Raw genomic sequence first — 12016 nt, forward strand, 5'->3', positions numbered from 1 at the left:
CTGAAAGTCCAGGTTTGATTTTGGTCAGACGCATGTATACATTGGTTGTGGGCACATCCCTGGTGGGGAGTGTGCAGGAAGCAGCTGGTCGATGATTCTCTCTCATCGATGTTTCTAACTCTCTATCCCTCTCTCTTCCTCACTGTAAAAAATCAATAAAATATATTTAAAAAAAAAGACTATCCCTTAATTTCATCCTAACCCAAATTCATTTCACATCAGCAAGAATCACCAGATGATAAAGAGTAATGATGAAGAGAAGATTTCTCAAATAAACCACTAAGTCCCTGAAAATACTATCTAAAATAAGACAAGGATCAATTAAATAAATTAGCAAGTGAACATTGTTTTATTCAAGAATCTATTTCTAGATTATTTGATTTTTTTAATCTTAAAAGTTTTTATTTTTTATCTTCACCCAAATATATTTTATTGATATTTTGAGAGAGAGAAACATTGATATGAAAGAGAAACCATCAATTAGTGATTAGTTGATTCCCTGATTGGGAATCAATCCAGCAACCTTTTTTTTTTTTTTTTTTTTCTAACTGAGCCACCCAGCCAGGACTTAATTTTTTGAATGTTGTTTTTTCCATTCAATTATTTATTTTCAATTTTGGTCATCTCATTTATTGCAAGTTCTTCTTTTACTAGTTGAAAAAAAATCTATTCAAATTTATTTTTAATATAACTTCTAATAATTTTCATGTCATTCCACAGTGAATACTATTGTCCCTTAGGAATTTCTATCTAAATCATTAAATAACTTTCTCAGAATAATTCTGCTATTGGGATTGAGAGACCAAGCATTTAACTCAACAGAGACATACCATAAAGTTCAAATGACCATTCTGGTGCAAAATTTTACAAATAAAATTTTGATCGAATGAGATTATTACCTTCTAGATAACATAAACTTTATTGTGAGATTTAAAAAATTTCACTTGGCCAAACTCTTAGTAACAAACACACAAAAAATTAAAATAGGCATTAAACTCAGTTTTATTTCACTGAAACATGTTATATGAGTAAAGATGTGATTGTTTTTCACCGAAGTGTCTATCAATTGCCAGAGTTAGACATCCCCTCACACTTGTGGTCTTGTACATAATCACATCAAACACCGCAGAGACTAATGGTGATAATCTAGGTCTAGATTAGGAAACCTTGGTTTAGTGTCTTACTTATTTCCATTTCCTCTAGAATTTCCTCCTAGTTGGTGGGATCAAAAAAGCAATGTTATAACTACTACTTTCATGATATGGTCTCCAGATGGCTGACTAAAATTTATTCCATCACCTTGAGGTTATTCAAGTTATTCCAGGCAGAACTGGAGGAGGTGAGGGTCAAACATGCAAACATAAAAGAGCTTATTTGAGGATATAAATACTTGCGCATATTGGAATCTTTGGTAGGATTGTATTTTTCTAAAATAAGAATATGGATGTTAACAAAGATAGATGCTAAGAGCTTTTGAATGTGTTCTGGGGTTATTTCCTTTCTTGTTTATCAGAATTTGAATCTAGGAAAGCCATATTTCCTTGTTAGATGCCTGAGTTCTGCTTGGCATATCTGACCTTCAGCAGTAGAAGAGTTATGATATCATCAAGGACATTGACTTGGCTTTTAGCTAATGTAAAAAATATCTTTGAAAGGATATACATTTTAATAGACATCAAATAGACATTAAAATTATAAAAGTATTTATATTAAAATCTGTTAATGCCTATTTGAATATGCATGGGGACACTTAGAAGAGCATTATATTAGTCTAGTTTATGTTATAACTCATAACCAAAGCAGAGATTTACCGTATTTTTCGGACCATAAGAAGCACTTTTTTCCCCCCAGAAGTGGGGGGAAAAAGTCCCTGCGTCTTATGGTCCAAATATAGCCTATACATATACTTTAAAAAAAAAGTTTTTTTACTTGCCCGGCTCTGTGTGGTCTCTGTGTGCTTGCCCAGCTCTAAAATGGTTCTAAATGCTGCTGTTTACTTTACAGGGTTGATTACATGTGTTTATGACTGTGATGTTGGGTTTTAATGCACATAAAATATTTTAGGACACTATTTGTTTCAGAATCTTTTTTTCTTCATTTCCCTTCTCTAAAAACTGGTGCGTCTTATGGTCCGGAGCGTCTTATGATCCGAAAAATATGGTATATGATTAACAAAGGAAGATACTGAGTTTATATATATATATTTTAAATATATTTTATTGATTTTTTTACAGAGAGGAAGAGAGAGGGATAGAGAGTTAGAAACATCGATGAGAGAGAATCATCAACCAGCTGCCTCCTGCACACCCTCCACTGGGGATGTGCCTGCAACCAAGGTACATGCCCCTGACCGGAATCGAACCTGGGACCTTTCAGTCTGCAGACCTACGCTCTAACCACTGAGCCAAACCTATTTTGGCTGAGTTTATATTTTAATTAGTTTAATAGGCAAACCCCCCACAAATCTAAAGGAATTTGTAAAAATATAAAACTCTTTCAGCCAGCATGGCTCAGTGGTTGAGCATCGGCCTTTGAACCAGGAGGTCACGATTTCATTTCTGGTCAGGGAACATGCCCTTTATTATAGTATTTAAGACAGAAGTCATGGTCACTCTCTACCATTGATATTTCAATATAAAAAAAAAAAACTTGATGAATGGCCTTTTTCTGACCTTTCGCAGGCGTCTTCAAACTACAGCCCGCGGGCCACATGCGGCCCGCAGAGGAGTCTGATCCGGCCCACCAGGTTTTTTGGGCAGTGAGCGCAGCCGAGGTGTTACAGTAGGAATTAGTAGTTCATATAGTCCGGCCCTCCAGCTCTCTGAGGGACCGTGATCTGGCCCCCACTTTAAAAAGTTTGAGGACCCCTGAAAGAGCAACCCTTCCACAAATCATCACATGCTTCCTATCTAACTAAATTCATTTGTGTCTCAAACGTGATCCCTCCTTTTGGCCAAATAAGTTATTATTTTGCCTCTTTTTTTCCCCCTTTTTTGTTTCCTCCTTACTTGCCCACACCCTATCTCCATAACACTTTGTACCTCATTTGGTCCCTAGTCCTATCACTATGGCTTGGCAAAGTCACTTTTCCCATTTGCAATATCTTCCCTTTGCACCATACATGCATATGGTTCCTTCCTTTAAAATATAACTCACTTCTTTGAGAAATATGTGATTCTGTTCCATTCTGTTACTTTGTCCATGCAAGCTTTTAGCAGTGTACTAACTTGGATTTGTTGATATGTTGTCTTGAGGTACATGCTGTCTGTTTGTTTGTTTTTTTACTTGTTTATGTTTTATCTCCTAAAGGACATTATAGACTCTTTAAGGAGTGTCTTCTAAAAATTACATCTACCCTAAGTGCCTAGAACAATGTTCACCCCATAAAAAGTGCTGAAGAAAAGTTATTGCTCAATTGTTTGGCTTGCTACAATTTCTTTTCCAGGGAAACCATTACAATATACTTTGAACATCTTTTATGTCTTTAAAATAATGATAACGTGAAGACTGCCAAGTTGTAACAATTTCCACATCACTTGATTATTTATTTTAAATTTGGTAGAGAATGAGTGATGACTACAAAAGTTATGTACGCCCTTGAAGGGAGTATGGTAGTAAAGTCAAATATATTACCTTATTCAAAAAAATCAAACAGCGGTGGTTAGGGTTAAGTGGAAACTTAGGTTTATTTTTAGTTCTCAAAGAGACTCATTAGGGAGCTTCACTTGAATATGAAAGCCTCTAGCAAACTCATGATGCATTTGACCATAAAGACAGATGTGATGTAAACTTTAAGTTCCCACTATACATTTACAACTCCCATCAGTACCTTCGAAAAATTAGAGCATTAGAAAATACATAAATATAGCACATAGGTTGGAGAGAAGTCTCTAGACAGCTTAAGACCCAAGGCTGGAGAGGGCTGGTTTGTTTTCAATCCATCTGCGGGTCGCTGATTAGATTCAGCACGCTGGCCAGCTCCGCTCTCAGCGGATTTATTGGCCTAGGAGCACAGGGAGGAAGGCACCATCTGCTGCTTTTGAATTAATAGATAACTGGGAGCCAGGGATGAAGACGGTGCGACAGAGTCATCGTATTAGATGTTGATGCCAACGAGTTTTCTTTTTTGGGGGGAGGGGAAAGACTTTGTCTATTCTAGGGGTCCCCACGCCTCTACCCAGATCCTCCAGCGAGCTAGAATGGAGAAAGGGCTGAAAACCAGAAACCCTTCTATTTCTCTGCTAGGCTCATCAGGGAAGAAAGTGTTCCCAGTTCTTGGAATTGAAGGATGTCCATCATAGTTTTTTTTTTTTCCTATTTAAATGTCCACCATAGCGTTTTTTCTACTTAAATGTCCATCATAGCTTTTTTTCCTACTTAAATTAGTTGAGCCGCAAGGCCGATACACAAACCTTCCCTAATCTGATCACTTTTAACAAAAGCGAGCGTATGTAAAGCCAATTGCCGGGGTCCGAGTTTACACAGGTGGGACACATACCCTGCCCACACGAAAGGGGGCAGGCACTTTACCACGCGGCATCTCGCTGGCTTCCTCTTAGTGAGACCTCTGGATTGAGCCTCCTCGCTATCAAGTCATCACTGGCTAGTGTATTTCTTCCTCCCTCCAGAACTTTTGTCCGTGGGAGGGGGGAGAGAGGTCGGGGCAGGGAGAGAACTGAGGATCGAGGAGGAAACTGTCCACAGAAGGAAGGGGCGGAGAAGAGGGTAGGAAAGCCTTAGGGTCGGCAATGAAGCTCTGAGGCTTCGGGGTCGCTAGCGCTCTCAGGCTCCAGCCCTCAGCAGCCGCCCTTTGCGCCACGGACACTGGAGAGTTAAGCCAATAAACACGTAAGCGCCGCACCCTCCCCAATCGGCAAGTTGCCTCTCCGGCTCTTGGCTGCATAGACAGCTTGCAACACTCGGCATCTTTCCTGCAGGCACCTCCTTCCGCGGCTGCAGATGGCATTCGGCTGCGGGCTCCGGGCTTGCCGTTGACTGTCTCCCTTTGCCCATCTCGGGCCCCGGACGCGCCTCTCTCTCTCTCTTCCCTTCCTCCTTTCCTCCCCTCGCGCTCCCGGCTTTGGGCGCAGCTCCGGATCGCCGGGCGGAGGAAGCAGTCGCGGCGGCCGAGGCTGAGCTGTAGGGCGCTCACTCGCTCCCTGATTTGGGGAGAAGCGCCCATCCGGGAGAGCCGACCCCCAGCTGCCTCCAGCGCCCCCAAGTCGAGGCTCCAGGGGGACCCCCCCCCTTCTCCAGGCAGCACCATGCTGGACCCCTCGTCCAGCGAAGAGGAATCGGATGAGATCGTGGAGGAGGAGAGCGGCAAGGAGGCGCTGGGCTCGGCCGCGCCCGGCGCGCGCCTGTCCCCCAGCCGCACCAGCGAGGGCTCGGCCGGCGGCGCGGGGCTGGGGGGCGGCGGCGCGGGCGCCGGGGCCGGGGTCGGCGCCGGCGGCGGGGGCAGCGGAGCCAGCGGCGGCGGCGGGGCCGGGGGGCTGCAGCCCAGCAGCCGCGCCGGCGGCGGCCGGCCCTCCAGCCCCAGCCCGTCGGTGGTGAGCGAGAAGGAGAAGGAGGAGCTGGAGCGGCTGCAGAAGGAGGAGGAGGAGAGGAAGAAGCGGCTGCAGCTCTACGTGTTCGTGATGCGCTGCATCGCCTACCCCTTCAACGCCAAGCAGCCCACCGACATGGCCCGCCGGCAGCAGAAGGTAGGTGCCGCCGCCCGGGAGGCCCAGCGGCAGGCGGCGCCGGGGAGCCGCCGGGCGGGCGGGGCGGACAATGGGAGCCGGCGGCGCCGCGGGCGGGGAGGAGCGGGGGGTGGAGACCGCGCCCTGGGGAAGGGGCTGCGCGGCCCCCTCTCCGCGGCCGGGATCCCGGAGGGGCCTGGGTTGCAGCGCCGCGCCCCGGGCCTCCCCGGTCCTGCTCGGTGGCCCCGGAGGCTCCGGGAGGGTCGGGCAGCCTGGGCGCCCACAGAGGCCTGCCTCGCCCGGGGCTCCGGCACCCTCCGGCGGCGGCGGGCGGCGGCTCTCCGCTCCAGGCCCGCCCTCCGGGGCGTGCGCTGCCCGGCGGGGCCGCCGGCAGGTGGGGGCGCCAGAGCGGAGCCGGCGGAGCGCCGCCGTGCAGCGCTGGGCTCTCGGATGCTGAGAGCCACCGCCGGGCCGGGCGGGAGAGAGCAAGCTGGGAAGACGAAGCTTCCAGTCTCACCGGGAAGGGAAGGGCACCCTCCTCCCTCCCCAGGGTCAGCAGATCGCGACTGGGGTCGCCTAAGGGACCTGGGGCACCACTTTCCTGGGTGCCCTCCGATCCCCCGTCTTCTTCCTCACGAACCCCAAAGCAGGGGCACTCCCTCTGGTCCTCCTGCCCGGGTCAGGCCCTCTGCCGTCCTCCCCTGGCCCTCTTTGCCTCCCAAGGTGACTTCGCCGCGACCTTCTGGCTTTCCGAGGCCCTCCGTGCCTGCCCCCCTAAAATGCTCCAGCAAAAAAGCCTCGCAATGACAAGCTTGAGAAGCTTTCTGGGTCTGAGGTTGGAGCCAGGCTGAGCGGCCTTTGATGTGAAAAAAGCATCTATTTCTATCTGCTGGGGCCAGGGGGAGGAAGGGGTCAGCGCCCAGGTGGGGTGAGTCAGGGGAGAAAGTCAGCGCAGTGTTTTGTCTCCTCCCTCCGTGAATGTGCAGCACGTGAGCTCCCAGAACGGCTAGTGAAGGCCCGGAGGGCTCTGTGCGGAGCCAGCTCCAGCCCCAGCGAGGTTGTGAGACCAGTTTCTTAAAATAGTGAATTTCTGGTTGCTGCCAGTTAAGACTGAATTTTATGTTGCTGTAGTAGAGTCTGAGGACTTCCTATATTTATCCACCCTTATCTTGAGCGAGCCCAGGTTGCTCTGTTTGCTTTGCTCACATTTGTACACACACCAGCCAGCACTGATGATGTATTCCAGCTAGTTCAATTTTGAGGACCAGTTTTATTAAAAATAAAACTCATTTTCTGGTTGAGAAATAGCAGGTGGATTACACACTCCATTCTCCAAACCCCCTCCTGCCCCCCCCCCCCCCCCCCCCCCCATCACTAGCTTCTTGCTTTTTCAGCCTGTATTTGGGACTACAGTAGAGGAAAAGTACCCTCCGAACAGTCCAAGTTTCCTGGATATTCTTTTAATATTGGGTGATGGGGCCTGATATTTCAGGTTTCAGCTTGGGATTATTATGGTAACTGTGTCTTTATTAGCAGGGGAAATTCCATCTTTAAAACCTATCCCATTAATAAATCACCAACCATCAAATGTCTTAGTTTTGGCAATGAAAACTGTTGTGATTTACAGAACAAACAAGCAACTTCCTTTTATCAAGCAAAAGGCTCCTGCTTGCGCTGTCCTTTAGATAGATGCTGACATCCAGCACTAGAATGAGAGAAATCTGTTCTCACAGAGACCCGCTTGTAAACAAGTCAGCCACCTGAGAAAGATTATAGTCAGCCACCTGGGAAAGATTATCCAGAGGCTCAGGTCTTCTCATCTGATTGTACCTTTTACCTGAATCCTTTCAAAGCTGTGCTTTTGAGGAGCAAGAGGGTTTTGGTTTTACACATGACCTTAACATCAGAGAGGCCACAAAACAGATTGATAACATTGGCATTTGGTCAAACTATTTTTAGTTATTGCAACAAATTAGTGCCAATACACATCCTAGCAAAGCTGCCTCAGGACTGTTGGCTGTCATAGGAAGCTGAGTATCTATCTTCTTATTACAAGAGAAGCCAAACTTTTCTATTGCTATAGCTTTGTTTTTAGAATCTTTCTGGAATAGGGTGTTTTGCCATTTTCCCCCCCTCCCAGTAGAAAGCTTGGAACTTTTAATAAAATGATAATTTAAAAAAAAAAAAAAAAAAAAAAGGATCCTGGCCAGTGTTGCTCAGTGTTGAATGTTGGCCCATGAACCAGGAGGTTCCCCAGTTTGATTTTTGGTCAGGGCACATGCTCGTGTTTGCAGGCTTGATCCCCAGTAAGGGACATAGGAGAGGCAGTTGATTGATGTTTCTCTCTCATCCATGTTTCCATCTCTCTGCCCTTCTCCCTTTCTCTAAAATCAATTAAAAAAATTAAAAAGAATTGTAAATGACCCCTCATTGAAAGTAACTAAACTGCATAATTACTGTGGTAAAATTCAAATCCAACAAATAAGAATGATGAACTAATATTAGTCTTGGAGAAATATAAACAAGTTGTTAACTAAATATGAGTTTGTAGTAGACTGGATATGAATGAACTAGAATTGATGTGGAGAAAGGGAATAGAGTGACATAGAGGGAGAGAAAGAAAACTGCCTATGAAAAAGAGTTGCTGAATTGGGGAAAAGAAGAGATCATATCAAATCATCAAACTATGTGCCTTCAACTTAGACAATGTTATATGTCAATTATCTCAATAAAGCTGGGGATAAAAATAATATTATATCATACTGCATATGATGCACATTACAAAACCAAAGAGTCTATATTTATAATACTTATTTTTCAAGCACCTACTATGTGCAGGACACTTCACTTAGGTCATATTTAAAAATAGACTATATATATATATATATATATATATATATATATATATATTTTTAAGAAGTTTTAGATTTACTAAAACATAGAGAAAACTGTACAGAAAGTTTCTATGTGATCCTCACCTAGTTTCCCCATTATTGATATTTTACTGTAATATGGTACATTTGTTACAACAAAGAACCCATAATGACACTTACTATTAACTAAAATATATAGTTTATTCAGATTTTCTTAGTTTTTACCTAAATTTCCTTTTCTGGTCTTAGGTCATTTTAAATTAACCCTAACAACATAAGGGAAACCATCCTCATTTTTAGAAGGGAAAACAGACTGAGAGAGGTTTTGTACTTTTCCTAAAGCACCGTGCAACTAGGTGAAAGAGTGGGGACTGAAGCACGGGGCATTCTGATCCCAAACCCTATCTTTTTAACAAACAACACTGGCTAGAAATATTCTAAAGTGGAAACACAGAACCCTAGCATCCTGAGAACATACGTGTACTTCTTACCCAGGGTTATTTCTGTTTGAGGCAAGAGAGGCCTACAGCCCTTCCTAAGGGCATCTGTCACGTCCAGTGGTCCCCTCTGAGCCACAGCGTAAGTTCCAAGGCCTCCAGGGGATGCCTGAAACCACTTGTGGTACCAAACCCCACATATAATTTGTTTTTCCTATACATACATTCCTATGATAACATTTGATTTGTAAGTTAGGCACAATAAATATTAACAGCAATAAATAAAAATAAAGTAGAACACTTTTAAGTTATGCAAATGGCTTTGGGGTCATTATTAAGTAAAGTGTCCCTTGAACATAAGCACTGTGAAACCATGACTGTCAGTCTGATAACCTAGGTGCTCCCCAGGGAGTCACGGAGAGGTGGCATACACAGCCTGGACAAGCTGGACAAGGGGCGATTTACAAGGGATGGAAGGGGGTGACATGAAATCAACATGCTACTCACAGAAAGGCACACGATTTAAAACATGAATTATTTATTCTGGAAATTTTCCATTTAATATTTTTGGATGATGGTTGACCACAGGTAGCTGAAACCACAAATAAGGGGGGGGAGGGTTTACATGGACAATATATACATTTAGGTACTAACCTCATAGAGAATATGAAGGAGAGAAATGTTAGCCGATAAATCTGAACACCAGATTGTTGTCAGTCTTTGTGGTACTGCTATGAATCTAAATATAACATGCTAGTAATGATAATTTATGACCAAAATAAAAACCTGACCATCATACTGGCACAAAAATGATGATCTCTGAGACTTAGGTTTCTTCTTTTGTCAAAATGCAGAGTGAATACCTAGAAGTTGGCGTGGCAAAGTGACACCATATGTTTGTAAATTCTGTAGTGGCGGCGATGGGTGGCTGCCTCCTGTGAAATAGCTACTATAGATATTGCTGCGGGAATGGAAAAGAAGGCACTGTAAACAGTTGTGCACTGTTTAGGTGGACATAACCCACTTTTAAAAAGTGGATAGGAATTATTTATAATGCCTGGATTACAAATGTCCAACATGAATATTGTGTGCATGTGTAGGTTTGTGTACATGTGTGACTGTGTGTATATACTGAGAAAAAAGAGGCAACCCTAAAATTATGCCTATTCTATATGAACTCCCATATCATTCAGGAGGACTTTAGACCAGCTAAGTTGTAAGTTCAAGCTGCTCACTTCCATGTAATTTAGCTTATATCTTGCCATGAAAGTATGACTAACGTTGAATCACTGTTAGCCATAGAAATTCATCTTTCTTCACTTACTTAAATACTTGACCTTGTTAGTTGGCCATGATTCAAGAGCTGTAGCCTAACAGGTGTCGGCAACCTGCGGCTCCGGAGCCGCATGCAACACTTTTTGTTAAGTGAAAAAATCCTTTCTCTGCACGATCCGGTATATATAATACAATAGCATTAAGGTAAGAAACAATATATGCAGTGTTATATTTGTTTTAAATGTCGCAATAGTTTTGCGGCTCCCAGGTTTTTTTTTTTCCTTTGAAAACAGGTCCAAGTGGCTCTTTATGTCTTAAAGGTTGCCGACCCCTGGCCTATACCTTTCTTTTCTTTTCTTTTTTTTAATATATATATTTTTATTGTTTTTTTTTTTTACAGAGAGGAAAGGAGAGGGATAGAGAGCTAGAAACATTGATGAGAGAGAAACATTGACCAGCTGCCTCCTGCACCGCCCCCCCCCACCAGGATGTGCCCGCAACCAATGTACACGCCCTTGACCGGAATTGAACCTGGGACCTTTCAGTCCGCAGACCAACGCTCTACCACTGAGCCAAACCGGTTTCGGCCTATAGCCTATATCTTTCATAAAATTTAATAAGACCTACTACTAGTTAACTATATATATGTTTAATTAAGTTTATTAGGGTGAAATTGGTAAGATGATCATATTGTATTTTAAGTCAATACTAGTGATTCATCCATTCAGATATGTTTTGAGGCATTGGATTAGCTCCATTACTCAGAATTCTTAAGGGTTGCTTAGTCAGTGCAATATATGATTTGCATTTCAGAAAAATAAATGTTTTAATCTTTGAGAAAACAAAGTGACTATTAAACCAGACTGCTTTTAAAATAATTACATGTTTCTCTCTTCATCAAGGAAAAGATGCATTCTTTAAATATGCTTTTTGGCACCCCCACCCCGCCCACCTCCGCGGTGCAGTAGGCAGGAACTGTTATGCACTGGTAGCGGCAGAGGCATTCTGAAGATGCGAAACACTGCAAAAGCAATAAGAGAGGTTCTTGCCTCATTACACATTTGGAATAGCCTTCTGATTCTCTAAAAACTAGACTGAAGAACAAAGGAAATTAAATATTTCATTCCAGAAGGATTGTACTGTGTAAAGTGGTAAAAGTCAAACGAGTCAGAGATCTTTCTCCTCTGAAGACAAATTTAATACACAATAATAGGCTATCCATGAAAATATACTCATATGCAAGGCAGTGGATATGATTCTGATCATTGTGACTTGGGTCTAGGTGTCTTTACAACATAAGCTGGAGTGATCAGGAGAGTTCCATTAACTTCGAACTAAGTTTGAAGTATGTGTTCTTGCACTAGGCACTCTCCCAGGCGTGGTGGCTGAACTGGAAGATACCTGTGAGATATGCTTCTGAATTGGGAATCTATGTCCTAGTTTGGAAGACAACATATAAGCCGATAATTGGAAAGTGTTTTATCAAGATGTTGATGACAATGCAAAAGTAGTGGAGAGATATGCATGCCCACAGAGGATTGGAACATATTCATTGAGGAAGTTAGATCTTATATAATTTGTATGACTTGTGAGCATAAGGAAAGACAGGCATTCCAGTCTGGAGAAGAGCACGAGATAGCAGAAGTATGGAAAGGAGTCATTGCTAGGAGAGCACTATTAGTCTGATTCTTTTGGCTCCAAGCGACAGAAACCTAACTCCAGAAGAAAATAATGGGAAGGGGACAGATTT

At 43.6% G+C, this 12016-nt stretch overlaps 1 protein-coding gene across 26 annotated transcripts in view; it reads left to right on the plus strand.

The window, feature by feature from the left end:
- Nucleotides 1-4868: 4868 nt before the first annotated feature.
- The window catches only part of CADPS (calcium dependent secretion activator), a 410937-nt gene continuing 403789 nt past the window's right edge, over nt 4869-12016 (plus strand). For 24 of the 26 annotated variants that reach the window (XM_036430652.1, XM_045578989.1, XM_045578980.1 and 21 more), the window contains exon 1: nt 4930-5702. In XM_036430652.1, coding sequence (XP_036286545.1) covers nt 5265-5702 — 438 coding nt within the window. In that variant the 5' untranslated portion in view covers nt 4930-5264. Of the gene's footprint in view, nt 5703-12016 lie in introns of all 26 variants that reach the window. The other 2 variants (XM_036430660.2, XM_036430656.2) reach the window with 1 other exon arrangement.

This window comes from Pipistrellus kuhlii, unplaced genomic scaffold (genome assembly GCF_014108245.1).
Source record: "Pipistrellus kuhlii isolate mPipKuh1 unplaced genomic scaffold, mPipKuh1.p scaffold_m20_p_11, whole genome shotgun sequence".
Lineage (NCBI taxonomy): Eukaryota > Metazoa > Chordata > Mammalia > Chiroptera > Vespertilionidae > Pipistrellus > Pipistrellus kuhlii.